Raw genomic sequence first — 21100 nt, 5'->3', positions numbered from 1 at the left:
GTCATGTCTGCTCAACGATTTACTGGAAAGGTGGTACTTATCACTGGATCCTCTAGTGGAATCGGACAAGCCACTGCAATTCTATTTGCCAAAGGAGGAGCAAAAATCGTAATAACTGGACGGTCAGCTGAAAATGTGGAAAAGACAAGAAAGATGTGTATGGCTGTTGGAGCAAAGTCATCGGATCTTCATCCAACTGTTGGAGATGTTATGGATGATGGATTCTTGACGATTCTAGTTGAGACAGTTATTGATACTTTTGGAAAGCTTGACATTCTGGTGAGATTTTTTATGATTATCATAATTTTAACAAATCATATTATACTTTCAGATCAACAATGCTGGAACGCTGGAAGTTGATATGTCTGGAAAGGAGGGATGGGAAATGGGTGTAGAAGTTATGGAAAAGTCATGGGACTCGAATCTCCGATCGTTAGTTCTATTTTTAATGTTTATTTTCACAAATTATCTTACAGAATCATGGTATTGACACAAAAAGCAATTCCTCATCTCATAAAAACAAAAGGAGATATTGTCAACGTTTCCACTTTTCTATCATCTGGGCCTCTTGGTGTTCTTTCAATGCCATATTACGCCGTTCCAAAGGCAGCTTTGGATCAGATGAGTCGATCAATGGCACACGAATTCATTCTGAAGGGTGTGCGTCTGAATACTGTAAAGTGAGTGTTTCCTTCTGAAATTATCTCAAATGTAGCAGAAAACTATTTTTGCTGGCCCCGGAACAACCCGATAACCAACAATATTTCAGTCCTGGCTTAGTGAGAACGTCGTTCTTCGCGAGACTAGTTGGTGACGAGAATGCTAGAAAAATGGAAAACTACGTTGCAAGCAAACCAGAATATATTCCACTGGGAAGAGTTGCAACTGCTGAGGACGTTGGAGAAGCGATACTGTTTCTCGCTGACAGGTGAGATTTATTTAATCCTTTCCAATTCGATCTTTTGATCTTCAGAAAAGTTTCTGAATGCATTGTCGGGCAAAGCATCATAATCGATGGAGGCTCTCGTCTCTGTTGCAATATCGACATGTCAGATTTCAAGGAAAAAATGTCTCAATCTTGAGTGGAATCACTTTATTGACAGGCTATGGACAAGAATTGGACAATTTCACCCGCTTTTGAAAAAAACACATATTCTGAACGTTATTATCTGTTTCTTTTTTTGCCAATTTATAAATCATTCTATTAGATCTCTTTCAAGAAATGGTCGAACTCATGATGGGTATCAGGCCATGGCTCACTGAAAAACAGAAAATCAAGTTGTAAAGCTTTCAAAGATTCAAACTCACTTTCTTCCTGCAAATGTCAAATGGCTGATTTTTTCTTCTTTGTGATCAGATTCTTCAAAAAGAGAAGTGATCCATCCGATGACCAACATAAGTACGAAGCCAACTCCCGCATATGAATACGTGGATATTCTGGAGATATACAGAGTATCCGGGTTTCCATAATGAGCATCATATGTGGGCATCATTCGGATCGTAAAGTTCGAGTTCCCATTACAGCCTTCCATAGTAGTATTCGTTGGTAAGAAAAGTTCGTGATACGGGTCTTGAATGTAATTGGCAATGCAGATGATAAGACAGAAAAGATTAGAAAGGAAGAATGAAATCAGGCAAGACTTTGATCCACTCTTTGGGAAAAATAGGGCCAGAACGAAAATGGCCACCATTGGCCCAGACATCGCTCCCATTACAGAAATACAAATACGAAGACTTCCTCCAAGAACTTCGGCAAGGAATGCAAGACCTGTTGATGTTAATCCACAAATGAGCACAATGAGCTGAAATTGAACTTAGGTTATAGCTGACTTTGAATTTAGCTACTGTACCTTGTTTAGCCGAGTTGCTCCTGTATCCGTAATTTTTCCATCCAGGTTGTTCTTCAGAAAGTCTTCATAAATAGCTGCAGCCATACTGTTCATTCCACTTGAAAGTGTAGAAAGTGTAGCTGACATGATACAAGAAACATACAAACCAAAGAGACCAGGTGTTGGTTCTGAAAATTTAAAATACTTTTCTATTGCCAGCCTATTTTCCGCGCCTCCGGCGCTTCAAACAGATGTTGAGTGGCCTTTCGGCGCGATTTTATCTAGTTATTTATTGGTCCGTTGCTCCGCCAACAGAGGCATGTAGCGTTTCATAGCAGGAAGATAGAAACGTAAAAATATGACTTACGAAGAATATCTCGGGCAAAGATGATCGTAATGTGGTCGCTTTCTTTAATTTCACCAGTTTCCAGAGGGTTGCAATTGTAGAAATAGGCAAGGGCGATGAATCCAACGAAAGCAACGATTGAGCAAAGAACTGTGAACGGAGCAAGAGTGTACAGGATGATGCTTTGTGCTACTTTCAGATTCGGAAGACTAGCATATCTTTGAATTGCCAATTGATTGACCCCAAATGATGCTAACCAGACAATAGTCCCAGAAAAAAGATTGATCCAGAGACTATTGTACTGATCGATTCTCCAATCCATTCTTGCTAATTCCTCTATTCTTCCACTGTCAAATGCAATACTCGTAACCCGTTCTAGTCCTCCAACTCGTGGATGAGACAATCCTTTGTAAATGAGAGTGAACACTCCTGAATACATAATAACAGCTTGCAAAGAGTCGGTCCACACAACAGCTTTCAGTCCACCCAGACATGTGTACAATGTGGTTGTACATCCGAATATCTGAAATTAAAAAGTGATGTGTGGTGTTCGAAAAAGAAGAAGAATGATGAAAACCAACCAAAACAAGATACCATTTGTTAATTTGAAGAACTGGAGAAAGTGCAACTGATGGAGCATAAAGAACAACTGACATGTAGACTATCGTGAATAAAAGGAACAAAAGAGAAAACAGACGACGAATAAGGATTGAGTTGTATCTGAAACCATTGTTTCCTATGATGGATCAGATGATCGAATGACCCACCGATGGATGAAGTACTCATGAAGACATGTGCTCTTCATTTTGTGGAAAACTGGGAGAAAAACGAAGCACGTGACGATTGATGAGGCCACTCCAATGACGAAGTTGAGCCAGATTTGAGCACCTCTTTGGAACATTTCAGCCGGAACTCCAAGCATCAAAATTCCAGAGAGGAATGTGGTCAAGAGAGAAAGAGCAACAGGAAGTGGGGGAAGTTGACGGCCGCCCATTAGATATTCTTCTTTTGCTGTTCTATCTCCTCTTCGGAGAATTATACGGCTACTGAAAGGGCCATGATTAGTGAATACACCGTAAAACCTGTAATAGAAGGGCCCCTGCAATGACAAGTTTGAGCTCATTTTTCTTGGCTCCTAAACAAGATATCAAAAATGTGTCAACTGACAAAACAGTTCTGACATAATAACAAAACGTTATCAGTTCATAACTCTTTGATATCTTTGACGGGAACCGACATAAATTGAATTAAATTTAAAATATAGGGGCCCTTCTATTACAGGCAAGGCTGTGCAAAAAGGCGGCCGGCCGCGGATTTTGTTTGAAAGCCGTGAAAAGCCGCGGCTAGCCTTATAAAACGCGTGAAGTGAAAATCAATTAGTTTTTGAAGAATTCCTTTATTTTTTTTGTCCCACTTTTCAAAAAAAAAATATCTACGTTTTCTCATGAAACAATTCTTTTAAAAAGCCGCGGCTGGCCGCGGCCGGCCGTGGCACAGTTTTGATTACAGGTAGAAAAAAGAACTCACTTAATTGCATGATAGACACCCGTACTCAATGATAATCCAATACTTAAACCGAAAATTGCATAATCTAACCAATGAAGAGAAACATCTCGAGACATTCTGTAAAGAACACAAAATTCAAAAAAGGATACAGAATACAGCAAATGATGATGATAAAAAATGAATCGGGTGAAGAGAAGTGATTAATGATTGAACGATAACTTATATTACGTGATTGATTCGCGGTCAACAGCGATACAGATTCAAGAAAGTCTACTGAATGCCGACTGATTTTGAAAAAGGAGGTTTGGTCTTGACAAGGATAATGTTTTGATGTTTGTTCTAAAGGAAAGGAAAGTCGTAAAATTACCCATTAAAAAAGTTAGGTTCAAAACGTTCTGAAGACAGCAAAAGAACGAAAAACACCGAAGAAGATATGAAAAGTGTTATGTGAACTTTGTACCAACTGTTGACATTTCTTGTCAGCTCCACCCCATTTTCTTTTGTTTTTTGAATCCTGCGAATCTTTGAAGATTCTTTTGAGATGAAAAAATCACATTCCTTTGGAATCAGGAAATGAAAGTTGATGTTTCCTTTTCAGAGTTGTTTCCCACCAGACATCTTAAAATCTTTAAAAAAGAGTTTTCCAAAGTAAAACAAGGATAACAATTTGAGTTCGAAATAAAATCGGACCACCTTTAAATTTCTTTTCAGATGAGAGAAAAAAAGATGAATCGGATGAGAAAACCATGATCGAAAGATATATATCTGTGTCGGTATTGGTACAATTCGTGTCTCTTCATTTCCTTTGCTCTCTCATTTTTCTCCTGAGCATACCTTTCGGCCAGTGTAACAGGCTAGTCTCACCAGTGTGAAGTGGGGAAAATGACGGAAACAAAAAATGAAGAGAGAAAAAGGGAAATAAAGAGTATGCTGGATGTTTTTTGAAAGTGAGTGTCTGAGTCTCTCCCCAAACCGCTGGCTCTATGTTCTTGGGTCTTATCATTAGTATCGGAGTAATTCGGAATTCTTTCAAAACAAAAAACAGCTAATTAGAAATTCAATTAGAAGTTGTGTTCTGCAAAATATACATAATTTATTAGTCGTTTTTGAAAATCTGTGTTCAAAAGTTTAACAAATTAAATTTCGAATTTAAAGTTTAAAAACAATTTCAAACATCGAAATCGGCTCTTTTCGTTGCATTCAAATCTCCGGTCGATTGTCTTCTTCCTCGATGAAATGCTGCTTCTGATGGCAGTTGTTCAGCACTTCGGAACATTGCCGAAAGGTTTGAGCGTGATCCCTTCAAGGAAAAAAATGATGTCAGCAGTTCGATGGTAATGGTGTTGAGAATAAGATAAACGAAAAAAAAACTAAAATTGATTAAGTTTCTGTCTTTTGAAAAAGTGAGTGAATAAGTTGCATGGAAATCCAAAATCAAAAAAAAATTAGATATACTCTGGTCTGATTTCAATGGCTTTAGTAAAACCTGTAATAGAATGGCACCTACACTGACAAGTTTCAGCTAACTTATATCGGTTCCCATGCAAGATACCAAAAAGTGATAACTGACAAAAACTTCTGATGTTATGATGAACAACTTATCAGATGACAGCTTTATTATATCATTGACAGGTATTGAGATACCTTATTTCCTCTATTAGAGGCCCATGGGCTTCTATTTGTTAACTTCCTTCTGGGGATGAACAAATTTTAGAGAAAACTCTCAAATTAGAGGGTTTTCGGTTTTTAACTGAACTGACAAGAATTAACGGGAATTACCAGAAAAATAAACAAAAAAAATATGTATGCACTAAACAAAAAGAAAAATGCACAGCCAGGGTGGGCTTCTATTAGAAGTGGGCTTCAAATAGAGGTGGGGTTCTATTAGAAAAAATACGGTAAATTGACTCAAAGTTCAAAGTTAGAGGACTCTTCTATTACAGGTTTTACGATAATACTATTTTTGGGGATTCGTTTTTTCGAGATTTAGGAAAACTTTTCCTTATGGGCCAAATATTAAACAAAAACTTACCACTTCAGCCATGTAGTCATCCTGAATATCGTCTTCACCCTCAACTTCCTTCTTTTGAGCTGGCGTTGTGTTCATTTCATGTAGCTTCCTATCCAACAAATCACTGAACAAAGTGTACAAGGAATCGATGTTCTCCCCAGATTCCATGAACTGAAATTCAATACATTCATTTTTTTATATAATTATGAAATTCTTTGATTTACCTTTTTCAATTGGAGATCTTTAGGTGTCATCGTTGTTTGATTCGAAATTTTATCCGGGAGAATTGGTGCTACCTTGTTCTCACTCTTTATTCTTTCTAGTCTCTTATTCTGGATAGTATTCTTAACTTTTGCCAACTTGATCGCATCTTCAAGTGTAATTTTCTCGTAAGCACGAACAATTGAAGAAGCATCAAAGCTTTCTCTTTTTTGATGTCTCATCAAAACAGGTTTGATAACTTTTGCATTGAATCTTTCAAAACTAGAAATAATAAGATGTAAACAAAAGATATTTTTCAGTTGAACTTACTTTTCAATAAAAGTATAATGTCCTTTCTGACCGGCAATATCTTCAACACCTGACATCATATAGTCCAAGTACTTGTTGTAAACACTTTCAACCATTGTTGGATCTCTCTCCTCCTTTCTCTTCACTTTCAACAAGTTTACTAATGGTTTAATAGTGATTCCTTGAAGGAATACTGTAAAGTAGATGACTGCAATTGTGGCTGTGATGAACATTGGTTTAGCAGTTATTGATGCGGGAATGGAAACCACAAGACCATATGCAATGGCTCCACGAAGGCCACCATAAGACATAATGAATTGATCAACAACTTCGAATTTTTTGGCACGGAAGCGATTCAAAATGTAGCATTGAACAACGATTCCGATGGCACGGTAGATCAAACAGAAGAAAAGAGTGGCACAGATGAACCATAGATCGAAATGATGTTGAGATGAAATTGTGGATAGACCAAGGAACATGAAAATTACAGTTTCGGAGCATTGAGCAAGCATTTTGGTAAAGTATTTCACAGAATTTGCAGCTGCTTGGGTAATGTTTCCTTTGATATATTGTTTCATTAGCATTCCGCATATTGCGATTCTGAAATTGTAAAAGTTTGTAATGATGATGAATACAAAAAGCCATACTTGTAAACCGGGTCCTACCTTTTTTCTTTTAGAATCAATATTTTTGGACCAGCTAAACTAAATATGATAGAACTCGACGAGTACTACAAAAATATATCATTTGAGTTCTGATATGAAATTAAGTTAGTCCAAAAATACTGATCCCAAAAGAAACTACGACAGGGCTCGAGGAGGGCTACCAGGGACTGGTTCACAAATATGCGAAAGCATTTCTAAACCGAAAACAAAACATTGAGGAAAATTTTTTTCGTTCTAGTTGAAACCAGTGTAACACTTACGCGATGATCGAAGAAAGTGAAACCATCTCAGCAGTTAGATATGCCATGTATGGTAGCACAAAGATGAACACAGGTGCAAGAATTCTGACATCGTATGTGTATCTGTAAAAGAACAACTTCCTTTTAAAATCCTTTGATATTTTCAAGTTACTTTGTTGTCAAACTTGCTGCAATTGCAAAAATGACTCCAACTGCAGCTCCACCCAAAGCAACAACAAAGAATGATAATCCCCCAGTTGCATAATCCAAAACTGATAAATTCTCAGATCCAATTAATGCGAAGCTCTTGAACATTTGGTATAAAACCTGTGAAATTTTTTTTTCTCGAATTAGTCGTACTCTAAACTTCTGCTTACCACAGTAACACCATCATTAAATAGTGCTTCTCCGAATACATTGATGAAAAGGAATTCATTGACATGAATTTCCTCAAAAACTGCAATAACAGCAACAGGATCAACTGCAGAAATAAGCGCAGAGAAAACGAGTATCTCAAATGTAGTGAAAGACATTGTAAAGAGATCGTATTGAGCCATAAGAAGAAGTGATCCACCAATGGCAAATGTATTCCAAATGGTACCAAACACTGAGAACACAAGAACTGAGTCGAAGTTTTCGAATAAAGCTCTATTTGGCATAAAGTAACCTTAAATTGAAGTTATCAGTTAAGTTTTTTGAAGATGGTTTCTTTACCCGCGTCGAAAATGATAGGTGGAAGAAGATAAAGGAAGAAAGTATGAGAGTCTAATGTAGCTCCACTCAATGTTGTCTGATGGAGTACCCATCCGAGTGCCAAACCGACAATGATAAGAAGTGAGGAATCTGGTAGCCATTTTGAAATTGGTTTCATTAAGTTGAATACTGAAACTTTGGAATTGAAAAGAGTGTAATGTTACCTTAAGCACTCTAATAAAATGTCACCTAAACCGTCCACTTTGAGCTCATGTATCTCATCTCCCGCATAAGTTACCAAAAAGTGATCAATTGACAAATTTTTTTATCATAATAATAGCAACATTTTATCAGTCTATCACTTTTTGATGTCTCTTACAAGAAATTCGATACATGGGCTCAAAGTTGACGGTTTGGGTAGCGTTCTGTTTAAGTGTTTACAGTAATGCTTGGAAAAAAACTTACAAATTTTAGCTAGCGAGGCGATGAGGAGCCATACCGTAATGACATAAACATGGTGAACATCGTCCCATTTCCATGTGAATAACTAAAAGAAAAATTGTTAGTTTGAAGAAACTATAAGAGGAATATCAGACCTCTTCTATATCGTACTCATGACCCATTAGAGGAACCTAAATGGCCGGTTCTGATTCAAAAGCAGCTTTATACTATTGCAGAAATAGAACCTTTTGGTCTTTGGTTTTGGTGCGCGGTGTACGGAGAAGGGAGAAAAATGATAAATGTAGATGATTGGTGGATGGAAGATGAAGCCGCAACAAGAAAATGACGAGGGTATTGTTCGCGAGGAGAAGAAGCGAAGGAGGAGAATTAAAATAAACGCAGACTTGAAATTGAATCAGGCCAATTCAAATGAAATTATATCTCCTTTGATAGCATTGGAAGGTCGTGTCCTATTTTTGAATAATATGGGAAATTAGAAGTTTGAACTAGAACTGGAAACGGCTTAATGGGAAAAGAACCAAGCGGATGGCGTCATTCTATCTCTAAGAGACAAACCACACTTGTTTTGTAATTTATCATTCGGAGAAAAGTGAAAAAAATCGGAGGAAAGAAAAAGCGGCTAACGGAAAAAGGCGTTCTTATCTGCTAGTGATAGCGTGTATACGATCAATGTACTCTCCGATTTTTGTCTTTTCAGATAATTAAAAATGGCAAATACGAATCTCTATTCTTGCAGGAGTATGGTTATTTTAGCGAAACTTTTCTCCCAAAAGGATATTGTTTCCATCCAATGATTGTTGAAAACCTGTTTTAAATTTCAAAAATCGGTGTCAGGACAAGATTTCGAGTGCTAATTTATTCAATCGAAATTTCGTTAACGTCTACGAATGGGCACGAGATCATAAAATTAGGCCGCGTAGCTCCCTAAGGCATGGGTTGGGTAGACGGTCTCATGTCTTGGGGATTATGATGATCCCTAGGTTAGCCGAAGTGTCCAAACTTTCCTTACGTAGGCCCACAGTACTCATTGGTTGACCAAAATTTCATCAGAAAGTGATCCAAGGTGACCAGAATCAAAAATGACGCTCCCCAGATTAGCCGTAACGAACATTAATGTTTCTCATTAGATTTCAAATGTTATATTTTTTATCACTAACCTGATATCCATCTGAATTCGATTCCTCGATTTTGTCAGCGGTAGCATAGCAAATGAGGAAAAAGACGAACAGTAGAGAGGACATGTTCTGAAATTGAAACGCGAATCTTTTTGAACCGGTTACGAAATAAAAGACGATTTTATAAAAAAAAGGAGAGGAAGTGAGTCATCAATTAGGGTGTAAATTCATGTGATATGTAGATTTGAAAGCGAGAAGATGTATTGAACAAGTGAATTTTACAGGGAGTATGGTGGAGAGGGTCTCTTTTTGAAGACTGGTATATTACCTCACGTCATTTTTATGGGGACTGGAGACCGGGTAAGCCAAAACCAACTATCAAACCACTGCAATCTGGATTTCTGAGTTGCAGAAAATAAAACTATACATTCCGAGGAGAGACACAAGTTTTCATATTAGGTTAGTACAAAAAATAGGAGCTGTGGAAGAGAAACGCCGGTGGCCGTGGCCGCCGGTCCCACAACGACAACTACAGTAACCTAAAAATATTTTTATTTTTCGGATTTATTATCTAGATTTTCGTGCATTTTCAGTCAATTTGTTTCACTATTATAGTCACGACTGACTAAAAAAATCCGGTTTCTAATACTCCCGATCATTGATATGCCAAAAAGAATGGAAAATCGAGACAACCGAACTGTCACAAGAAAAAAATTACGGATTATTCTCTGAAAACGGAGTTATGCAAATTGCCGTACTTTTTTTTCTCTGAAAAATTCGAAATTTTTTTTTCGAATGGTGACAGAAATATTAGAGAAAACAAGGGAGCCACTTTGTTCGTGTTTTCCAGTGATGACACAGTAGTGATGTACACAACTATAGTCTGTGGGAGAACAAGAAAAACGAGAAATGTGTACGCCAAACGAAACAAACCCACTCACGCACGGATGGCCGAGTGGTCTAAGGCGCCAGACTCAAGCGAATTGCGTCTTGCCTCGAGTTCGAGGTTCTCTGGGTGTTCTGGTACTCGTATGGGTGCGTGGGTTCGAATCCCACTTCGTGCATAACTTTTTATACAAACTTATAACATTATTATCATTCGAAATGGACAAAGAACGAAAACACCATCCGTCATTGCCGAGAATTGTTATTCATGAAAAGACACATATACTTTTAATATAACATTCTGAATGTATTTATTCATTCAAAATTGATTCTAAAGGACTTGTGCATTTACTTCCAATGCGACGTTGGCATCAGCGATCGGGGCGACTGTCGTCTTCTTCTTATTTTTATTCTTGTTGACCTGTTGTTGCTGTTTTTTGTTCTTTTTCGTGGTTGCTTCGGCCTGTTCGACGATTTGTAAACTGAAATCCCCTTCTCCAGAGAGTATCGGACGACCGATGTCCGCTTGGGCAACCGGAAGAATCTGGATTGAAGCAAATCCTTCATCATGCTGAACTCCATTCATCACGGCGTTTGCTTGGTTTTCACTGATGTTATTTTTCTGAAAACTTGAGAAATTACAGAGCTTCTTCTAACATGTTTACGTTCATGAAGTTGCTAAGCATTCCAAGCATTGGGTGTGGCTTGTCTGTTCCGTTTCCGTTACCATTTTTATTGAATGAGGAAAACAGAGATCCAATACTTCCAAACATGTTTCCATTCCCTCCCATCATTCCATTTCCATTTCCATTTCCTGATCCCATGGTGCTGTTGTTTCCTCCGAAGAATTCAGAAGCTTTTTGGTACATGTTGGTCAAAAAGTTTCCGTTGTCAACACATCTTGGTTTGGTAAATTGTGGTGGAAGGAAACTTTTGAAGAAGACGAAGACGATCTGAAATTTTGGGTTCTATTATCAATCGTTCTGAAATCTATATTACTTCTTGGGTATCGTCATCCAACGAGTTTATATAAGTCATCATTCTCGAGTGCATTTCCATGGCTGTCTGATTCTTATCAGCACGGATAGCCTTCAAATTGTTGATAACGTTTGGAAGATTCATGACAACATCATTGGCATGAGCCTCAGCGGCAGCAGTCTCATTTTCCTTTCTTTGGTTGAATGCCTCAACTTCTTGAGTCAATCCATACTTGGCTGCCCATTCATCAACAGCGGTTTCGAATTCATTGATCGTCATGTTTCCAACCTTTGGAAGAATTGCATAGAATTCAGTCTTTGCTTCAGTGGAGGCATTGGCAAGGAATGGAACAAAGCTGCCGATGACGTCAGATGCGCTACCCGACCATGGTGTTGGTCCGTTTTTCAAGTTATTGCTAAACAATGATTTCATTTGAATTCCAGAAAAAACATTTTAAACATACTAGAAATCGATTCCACTTTGTACAGCTTCACCGAATGACGAGTTTCCGATAGATCTGAAAAAAAGAACGCTGTGATTTCTGGAAAATTGATGGATGTTAACTGTTGAATTGCAGCAGTGTCAATGAAACTGGTACTTCCATTTCCTGAGCTGAAATTATAAGAGATTTGAAAATCCAAGTTGGGGACAAAACTCACAAAAAGTTCACTCCTTGTTGGTAATAGTTTCCAAGGGAAGAGTTGGCGAGAGCTCTGAAAAAATTTGAAAAATATAAAAACAGAGCAACTTTTATGCTAACTTTTGCCAGTTGTTGGATCCGCTATTGTTTTTGGCTTGATTGCTGAAATTGGAATTTTGGGAATTTTCTATTTATACTAGCTCACTAGAGATTGATTCCTCCTTGAACAGATTGTCCGAATGAAGAATTCTGAATTCCTGCCCAGAAATTGGACGTTGCTGCTGATCCTGATTCCCCAGCACTTGCATTGGCTGCTTCATTTCCACTGAAAAAAAATTAATGAAGATAAAAAACACATGCGTTAAACCTTACGATAGATATCCTTGTGCCTTTTCCCAGAAACTCAATGAGCAAACAGAGGAAGCCAAAACGGCCAAAAATATCAGATTCCTCATGATTTTGATGGTTTGGAAGGAGTACAAAAACCAGTGAATGAACTAAAAAAGTTGAGTAAAATAGGGGAAAACCGTTTTCAAGTAGTGGATGGAAACGGATTTTACCCAAAATCCGATTTCTGGGGGCGTTAATCCCTGTTGAACATAAAATAAATTTGAATCGGTTTGTTGTATGTTTCTAGTGGAAAAAAACTGTGATTTTCATATACATTCGACCGTATGATTTGGTCATTGCTGTATGAGTGCAAAGCGGAAACAAAGAGGGCAAATCGGTGGTTTTTAATTAGTCGGCAATTTTGTTTCAAAAAGTAAAATACGATATAATAAGTCGGATTATCAAAAATCATAGATATCTGTCTTTGCAACCTAAATTCCAACGATACCAAATTTAACGAATAGATGCAATCCAAACTAATTAAAGACTGAGTGCAAAAATGAGCAAGCGATCTCGATGAAATATGAACTATTCTTATTACAATAGTCAGTAAACTGTATAGAATATTAATTTTCTGTTTAGACCACCAACCTTTACAGCTTTTGTTTTACTCAGCCGCCATTAACCAGTCAGCGTCTCTTCGACTTTAGCCGCTTTTCACCAACCGAGCCTCCGGTTCTAATTTTTGCAGAAAAACTCTTAATAATGTTATTTTAACATTTCCAGAATCTTCTAGGATTTTATACTGTGATAATTTCAAAAGTAATTGTTTACCAAGTTTTCGATTCTGCAGAAATTTGATCCGCCAACCAGCGTTCATCTACCAGTCAGCGCCCTTCGACTGACATTAAGCAGTCATTCAACAAACTGTTGTTTGGAGTGGTCCGATCTGAGGAAACATAGTTTCTACCATCATTTTTAATCTAGTAAAAGTATAAACAATTTTGATTTCTGGCTGATTTCCAACCAAGAATTTCAAGCCGGTTTTCCAAGGAGTTCCTATTGTCCGTCAATAGTCCGTCGACGGCCCGTTGGTTCTCCTTCGGCTGCCGACTAGCAGTCATTCGCCAGATTGAGCCTCTGCCGGTGTCATTTAACATGTTTTTGGCAGTGCCCCTTTACCTGTGATTTACTTTCTAAAATGATAAACGACATTTTATACTACACTGTTGTTAAAAATGTTTACATGTTTCATAATTTCCTCGGATATATAAATATCTAGTAGTAACTACTAGATATTTATATAAATATCTAGTAGTTTTTCGATTTTTCGTGACTACACACTTCAAATATCAGTTTCAAAATTTTCAGCTTCCAAGTTAATCACATTCTTTGTTTCTCCAGGACAACCACAACAAACTTCTGCGAAAAAACTCAATAATCACCTGCTCAAGTCTCTTTTTCTGAATCATTCTTCCTAGTTTTGTTAACGATTTCTAGAATGAATTATCTCATTCTTTTCATAATTCTTCCTGTCGTATTTGCCATACAAGTTCACAACCATATCGGATTCATTCGTTTCTCCAAACCAGTCCCTGATTTTTTATCATCTCTGTCTCTCAAGGCTCAATATGACTACAAAGTGATCTTGGAGAATGAAACAATTCCGATCAACACAAAAACTGCCGAATTCCAAAAATGGGCAACAACTTATAAAGTTACAGTAAGTCAATCAGTTTAAATCTGGCCAAACGTTTTCAAATTCATAGACCCAATACTCGAATTATGAAGCTCAACAAAGTTCGGTCAAAAGTGAAATGGAGAAGAACGTCACTCAGTTGATTTCTGAGTTGTCTCTCGTAAACTCTCAAATGTTCAAAATTCTTCAAAACGACACCTTGAGCATCGAAGAACAAAGAGAGGAAGTGAATGAGCTGGCTGAGCAATATTCAAAAGTGATTGATTTATGGACGACTGAAAAACCAATTCATATTTTTCCCTTTAGGAAATCCCAACCCTTCTGTTCATTCGTCGTCTCTTCAATCCTCAGGATGACGTCTCAAACAAACAATCCATTGTCTGATCTTTTCTCTGCGTCTCGTTTGTCTCTCTGTTGCTCTATAAACTGTGACAAAGTACTTTTTTCAAGATTCTCAAAATTGTATCGGTCTATCCACCGGAAAAGTTAGAATATTGTACTTCCGCTTTTTTCAAGTTTACATATCGAATTAACAAAAAACAACCGTTCCTAAATAGACAAGTAAGAGGGTGGTTATTTCAAATAGCCGTCCATCTCCGTTTTCCATTCGCTCATCACAACAATGACAGATGCATTGACATGAGCTGAATAGATATTTTGAAGGGAAGGTCATCTTGTAATTACTTGTAAAGAAGGAGAGTGGAGGGGGCACTCTTCGTCAACCCCACCACTTATTATCGTGTGACGAACACAGGTTGGCTGGTCTATTCCCCTCTCAAACCTCCTATTGATTTTTTTTGTGTTTTTTGATTTTTTGACTCATTCAAAACACCAAATATTCGATAATTTTTATGTATTCTGTGCGGATTTCATCATTTTCCTTTTTTCTTAGTTTGAACATTTTCTATGACGAAATCAAAAATTTTTAGTCCTACTCGGGCGTCGACGGAAACTTCTGGTTAGCAATTGGTCCGATTCCGGATAAGAGCCTAACAAAGGCTGATTAAACTCCGATCAACTCATGACAAGGTTCTGACATAGGAGTATTTTAATTTTCAACATCTGAACAAAATCTGACTATGGCCCACTGTACATCCGTTTTTTGGCAATTTCCGACCAGAAGTTACAAGCCGACCGCTTAGGGGTAAACCTCGATTTTATAACCATACAGTATTTTCCAGAATCAAACCACCTATCGATTATTCGGTGTTGTTTGATTTTGTGATTCATTCAAAACAATAAATATCCAATAATTTTTCTTTGACAAAATCAAAAATTTTAGTCCTAGTACACCCGGATTACATACCTATTCATTATTTTCCAGAGCCATCTATCGTCTGTTTGTATATATCCAATCTTTAGACCAAGGGATCAACCATGTTTAATCTGAATCCAGCAGGAAGTATTATATTTCTCTATATTTCGAAATCCAGTTCATGTTTTAACTGAAACATCCCTCAAAACAAAACAGAACTCCTTCCCCTTCTTGTCTGTTATTCTATTTTCCTCTTCCTCAACTCTCCAACATTTTGCATCTTTTTTTTCGAAAAAAAGTGAAAGAAACTCATAAAAGAGCCCCTCCCATTCCTTTCATATCTTCTTCTTCTTCGTTTTGGCTCGTCGTTCTTGTTCCCCAACTTTCTTTTTTTTTCGAATTTTCTTTTTACAGAAAATGTATCTTCGCCTCTCCATTCTTGTTGTATTCCTTCTTGCTTCTGGAACAGTCGATTCCAAACACAAAAATCACCAAAAAGGAGAGGAACCAGCTTTCGTAAGAAATCTCACGAATGCTCAACGCAGCTCTTTCTTCGGAATCTCCAAGAATCCAGGAATCTCGTTCCAACAGAAGGAGGATAAACTTGTGAAATGGGCAGAGGCCAACAACTTGACAGTGAGTTTTTGCTTTTCTTCTTATCAATAGCCATTCTTTTCTTCTTCAGGAACAATACGCTGAATTCTATAAAAACCTCCAACTCCATAAAGAACAACGCAGCAAGAACATTTCCGCTGTCATCGAACGTCTCGCTGAAGCTAAAGTCGAAGTGGATAAAGTGAATGCTGATCTCAGTTTGACTAAAACTCAACGCGACGAAAAGATCGATGAGCTCAAAAAGACGTATCCACAAGAGATTCCAACCATCTTCCATATCAACAGTCTCTTTGATCACAAAGGCAATGGAACCAGAAACGGAGAAGGAAAGCAATCAAAACGCAAACACCAATAAATCATTTCTCAATCTGAACAGTTTTTTTTTTCCATCATGAACATTTTTGTAAATTTTACTGTTCCCTCAATAAACTTGTAATCTCTTTGCCCTTTTTCTAATTCCTGGAGAATGCAATAACTTGGAAATACTTTGAAAACAGTCGGAAACCTGACCCCCTTTTCCCTCTTCTTCGAATCACTTTAAATGTTACAAAGTGCTCGTGTTTTGACGGTGTGCCCCTATCAACCAACTGCTCAATTACACCTATAGAGATCCGATGAATATCTTCTTCTTCTTCTGGCTAACTGGTTTCATTTTATTCATTCGATCTTTGCGGCTAGACGAACATCATCCAGTGAATAATGTCCACTCAGCATCCGAATGGCTATTCTGTTCGAGACATTATTCTCAGGTTTGACAGTTTTTTAAATGTTCACTTTCAGAAATTTTCAAGATCTTGTTCCTAGTAATGCCTTTGCAAACTTACGATTACTGTAGCACCTGCAATAGAAAGGTCCCCTAATCTTACACCATTTTATCTCGGTTTGCATTTTCTCAAATTGAACCCCAAGAGATTGTATTTTTCAACCTCATTCTCAGTAAATTACCATGAACTGAAAACAACAGAACTATTAGAGAAAATACGGTAATTGAACTCATAAGTAACAGTGTGAAGACCCTTCTATTAAAGGTTTTACGATAGACTGAAAACATAATAGATCTCGTTCATTCTCTGAGAAACAAACATTCAGATATGAATCAGAAGAGGAAGAGTTCGTCAGAGAGCTGGAACAAATGATGGAACAGTCTCAAGAAAACGAGAATGACATGGTTCAAGAACCAGATGAAGGACCTCCTATTCTTTGTGAGTTATCGCAGTTTTCGACATTACTTATTTTACAATTTTTCCAGCTGTTTTATGTTCCTTGGTAGATGAAATCGGCTCCCTGCGAACTGAAAATCGTCGATTGAAGACTCGTTTGGTGCCAGCACCTAGAAATTCGAAAAATGTTGTTCAACGGATGTCTGCAATGTTTGAACAACGTGGTTCGTCGATTTTTCCAAAACTTCGTCGTTCGAATCGTTCATCTGATTCAATGGAAATACGAAATGGAGCAAGAGAGAGGTTATCAACCCCACCACGGAAAGAAAATAGCAATTCGATGACAACTTCTACTGACGTATCCTATGGTAGAAGTGGAGCACCACCAATCGTTCGACCTGAATTGAGTGACAGTGAAATCGACGATCAGGTATTCGATGAAGATGATCATAGAAGCAGAGACACAACTAGAAGATGTGATTCTGTGAATGTTCCACGTCATCAAAATGATCATTCAACGTCGGCATGCACGTCTCCATCATCTGCATCCTCATCCAGAGATCCGTCAGAGACTATGAGTAAGTTGAACTGATTTTTTGTCAAAATTCCTACAAATCTTTCAGTCACAAGTCGATCATCGTTCCTTGATCTTCTCGGTCTCCGTCGTCGTTCCACACACATTCCACAACCAACTTCCTATTCGAAAACGACGTCGTTGAAGCAAGTAATCAAGAAACGTCGTAGGAAGATTTCTGGGAACGGCAATGATTCTGAATCTTCTGGAATGTATGTGAATATGGAAGATCATTGTTCTCGTGTTGCCAATAAACCACCTCGACCAGCAAGTTACTATCGGAGAGATGACAGTGAGGATTCAGATTGTCTTCGACAGATCAGGCAAAGAAAGACAGCGTCAACTCTGAATGTGAATAATTATAAACATGGTAAGAGTAAGAGGTAGACATTTTTTTTTAAATGAAAGATATTTTTGTAGAGGATATGTATCGTGTTAGCAAGGAAACTCATTGGCAGCATGAGAAAGATAATTTAATGGCTGAAATCGAAGAAATGAAAATGAGAAACCTTCGTCTAGTGGAGCAGTTGAGAGAAAAGAGTCAACAGCAAAGTAAACTACAGTGTCAACTCCATAAAGTGGAGATGCAAGTGAACACATTGAGCAGAAAATGTGCTTTATCAGAAGCTCTCGACAGGCTAACACTGGATGAAAGAATGGAAAAAAGTGCAACTGTTTGGATAAAAAAGATCGAGGAACGACTTCGAATATTCGAAAATCAGATGCAAAATGCAAAACTTGAAGCTGCTACTGCTCATCAAATGGCTCTAAACTCCAGTTGCCACGAGAAAGATGCTCATCAGAATTGTCTAGAAAAACTCGAAAATCTTCAGAGGGAGCATATGAGAGTGATTCATTCAAGTCTTATGGAAATCGGAGTCGATGAGATGAATATGAAGAGACGGCTTGAGAATTTGCCCACCTATGAAGCTTTATACGCATTTACGCATTCAGTTGTTCGGAGACTAAATGAAGCTAGATGGGCAATGATTGAAAAAGCGAATGAAGCGAGTAGAGCACAGGTTTTTGAATTCTTTATTTCTGCAAATTCAAAATTAAGTTTTTAGATTGACCTTATTGTTTCTCAATCTTCTCATCTCGTCAGTCTTGCTCAATTAGAAAGGCTCAAAATAATGCAAACTCTTCGAGGAAAACGTCAGAAACGACCATCTTCGTTCCATGGACACAGCAGTACCGATCGAAATGTAAGTCAGAAATCATTGCGACAATAAAAAAAATACCTTCAGGTTCGGCAAAACTTGAGTTTCTACTTGCCACTGAAACTGCATGGGTCTCGAGTGGAAAACTCAAGACGAACTGTGAAAAAGAATTCGATAGTTGGCAGCGACAGAAACATCGAAGAAGAATTCTTAAAGTTATTCTCCTACTCGAAAGGTTTGATCGTTCAATTGTCGGTTTTGAAATTACGACGTAATTTCAGACGTTTCAATAGAACTCGCTGCAAACTCTGGAGTGCCAGAAAGAAGAGCAACTAATCGGATAGAGACGATGATAAGAGAAATGAATGGCAACAATCGGCCGACGATCAGAAGAGGTCCATCTGGAATTTCGAATTCGAATTTGATGAGAGATCGGGTTACAAGAGAAGTACCGAGTAATAGAAGACCGATTAGTCTGGTGGAAACAGAAGAAAGAAGGATTCGAAGAAATGAAGAAACAAGGAGAAGTATCAAATTCATGAAGACAAATAGCATTGATCATGGATACAATGCTTACGAACCACCGCAGAGATTCATGAATACGACTACAGTGACGGCATCTCAAGATGTTTCGAATAATGTTCACAGTCCTCATAATACTCCCGTCTTCACCAGAAAAATTATCATTCCAGTCAGGGGAAATGCTTATGATATTGTGCCAGAAGGAACAACTGCCAACATCGTTCCAGCAAGTATTCCTCAAATGGGAAGAGTACGAAAATTGGAAAGAGCATTCTCTGCAGAGAGTAGGAATACTGTAGATTCTCTGCACGACAGAGAAGAACGAAGAGAACGAAGAGAACATGGGGAAGGTGTGGAAAGGAGACAAAGCAAGATTCAGAGGTCACAACCTGTTAGCAGACTCAAACAGCCATCTGCTCAGCTTTCGAGATTTGTGAGTTTTCGGATTTTTGAAAAGGGTAATGAAAAAGAGTTCGTGAACTATAGAGGACAGTAGAGAATGGAGGAGTCAACCGTGAACCACCAGCATCTTCGATCCTTCGTAATCGGGCTTTGGATCCACCCACTTCAATACCACGAATGACGACGTCACCACCAGACTCCAGAATTCCGACACCATCTGGACGTCACGGAGGAGAAAAGCGTGGATGGTTAGAGCGACTGATAGGAATCGGAAAATTGTAGTCATGTTTGATTTCTTTCTTTATCATTGTCGTCAGTCTTCTTGTCAAATAAATCATCAGAATTCGGACAAAGTTCTCCAATTTCTCTTATCATTTCTTTTTTTTGACTTTCTCCTTTGATGCGATACAATGGGGACAAGGTGTTTAGAATGGGAAATGAATGGTTCGAATTGAACTTTGATGTTCCAGGTCAAAAAATGTTTTGATAAAGAATAAAAGTAAAATAAACATTGGTCGACATGGTCTAATTGAAGAAGTATGAGGTCAATAACGAGAAGTGATACAATCAGGGTTGGGCCAATATTAGTCTACAAAATTTCGGCATTTTCGAAAACCTAAAATTCGACCGGTTTTTCGAGTCCTTCTTCAAACTATGTTGAAATTAAGTTCCATTAAAAAGGACAAACAATATATCATACTTAACAAAAATTTCCGGATTCTTGATTCCGGATTCCGCACTTTTTTTTAAATCCGAATATCAAGGGAATTTATTAATTTGAATTCCGGATTAAAAAAAAATTATTCCGAACTTTCAACAAATATTTTTATTTGCAATAATTGCCTTCCACCAGAAGTTGTTTTCCTATCAGAAGTTGAACTTCTAACGATGAACCATACGTTTTTAGAATTTTCTAAACACTTAAAAATTCGAATTCCTAGGTTTATATCGAAATTGAACTTTGGAGAGAAATGAAAGATTGTTGTTTACATAAATTAAATGTTTGCAACTCACAATCAGATTTTCAGTAATAATCTTAACTCTTGATGAGCCAATAACCAACAGATCAGGTAAGGAATCAAGAACCACTAGATGCTATATGTTGTAGAAGAAAAATGTAGTGTAGTGGAGCAAACAATTCAGAAGAAAATAGTCAGCTGATAATGACAAACCTCAGATAAATGGTCAGTTAGAGAGAGGAAGAACAGACGTTGACGCGAGAGTACCTTGAACCAAGAAGCCTAAGAATACGGAAATGGTTGTTGAAATGAATAGGGACAAAGTATAGTAGAAATATGTGTCACAGGTAAAATGCGAACGGGTCCGTTACGGACGCTCCGCGTTCGCGCGCGGTTGAAATAGGAACCGCATACGGACCGCACGCCAACCGTTTTCAGTAAATAGCAGTACACTTTTCGGATTGATCCGTATCCTATCAGTTCGCGAGCTCCGTATCCGATCCGATTGCGAATCATGATCAAACGGATCCGTTTGGGAAATCAAT

At 37.8% G+C, this 21100-nt stretch overlaps 6 protein-coding genes and 1 non-coding gene across 7 annotated transcripts; 4 read left to right on the top strand and 3 right to left on the bottom strand.

The window, feature by feature from the left end:
• Positions 1-3: 3 nt before the first annotated feature.
• Positions 4-1082, top strand: CBG06196 (the record flags this gene model as incomplete). Its single annotated transcript, XM_002633383.1, has 5 exons — positions 4-279; positions 332-432; positions 477-680; positions 770-928; positions 974-1082. 5 exons carry the CDS (start codon positions 4-6, stop codon positions 1080-1082), a joined length of 849 nt encoding a protein of 282 aa, XP_002633429.1.
• Positions 1083-1204: 122 nt separating this feature from the next.
• CBG06195 lies at positions 1205-3797 on the bottom strand (the record flags this gene model as incomplete). Its single annotated transcript, XM_002633382.1, has 7 exons — positions 1205-1259; positions 1309-1802; positions 1851-2017; positions 2197-2698; positions 2757-2895; positions 2943-3221; positions 3703-3797. The coding sequence occupies 7 exons, from the start codon at positions 3795-3797 to the stop codon at positions 1205-1207; spliced, it is 1731 nt and encodes a 576-aa protein (XP_002633428.1).
• A 1052-nt stretch (positions 3798-4849) lies between these two features.
• Cbr-nhx-9 lies at positions 4850-9502 on the bottom strand (the record flags this gene model as incomplete). The annotated part of the gene is made up of 10 exons (XM_002633381.1): positions 4850-4981; positions 5714-5863; positions 5917-6175; positions 6224-6802; positions 7128-7229; positions 7279-7433; positions 7484-7773; positions 7821-7988; positions 8265-8346; positions 9419-9502. 10 exons carry the CDS (start codon positions 9500-9502, stop codon positions 4850-4852), a joined length of 2001 nt encoding a protein of 666 aa, XP_002633427.1.
• An 815-nt stretch (positions 9503-10317) lies between these two features.
• On the top strand, positions 10318-10440 carry CBG28891. Its single transcript has 2 exons — positions 10318-10356; positions 10394-10440. It is a non-coding gene (tRNA).
• A 152-nt stretch (positions 10441-10592) lies between these two features.
• Positions 10593-12334, bottom strand: CBG06193 (the record flags this gene model as incomplete). The annotated part of the gene is made up of 9 exons (XM_002633380.2): positions 10593-10883; positions 10927-11214; positions 11261-11654; positions 11703-11756; positions 11804-11851; positions 11899-11952; positions 12000-12041; positions 12085-12204; positions 12252-12334. 9 exons carry the CDS (start codon positions 12332-12334, stop codon positions 10593-10595), a joined length of 1374 nt encoding a protein of 457 aa, XP_002633426.2.
• A 1376-nt stretch (positions 12335-13710) lies between these two features.
• On the top strand, positions 13711-16133 carry CBG06192 (the record flags this gene model as incomplete). Its single annotated transcript, XM_002633379.1, has 4 exons — positions 13711-13932; positions 13979-14164; positions 15578-15799; positions 15849-16133. The coding sequence occupies 4 exons, from the start codon at positions 13711-13713 to the stop codon at positions 16131-16133; spliced, it is 915 nt and encodes a 304-aa protein (XP_002633425.1).
• Positions 16134-16477: 344 nt separating this feature from the next.
• Positions 16478-19878, top strand: CBG06191 (the record flags this gene model as incomplete). Its single annotated transcript, XM_045235662.1, has 9 exons — positions 16478-16527; positions 16868-16980; positions 17028-17516; positions 17562-17888; positions 17933-18534; positions 18580-18612; positions 18636-18927; positions 18954-19627; positions 19681-19878. The coding sequence occupies 9 exons, from the start codon at positions 16478-16480 to the stop codon at positions 19876-19878; spliced, it is 2778 nt and encodes a 925-aa protein (XP_045093044.1).
• Between the last annotated feature and the right edge of the window lie 1222 nt (positions 19879-21100).

Source organism: Caenorhabditis briggsae, assembly GCF_000004555.2.
Source record: "Caenorhabditis briggsae complete genome, chrIV, whole genome shotgun sequence".
Taxonomy (NCBI): domain Eukaryota; kingdom Metazoa; phylum Nematoda; class Chromadorea; order Rhabditida; family Rhabditidae; genus Caenorhabditis; species Caenorhabditis briggsae.
The sequence above is the reverse complement of the archived record's forward strand: the minus strand, read 5'-3'. Positions and strand labels throughout refer to the sequence as shown.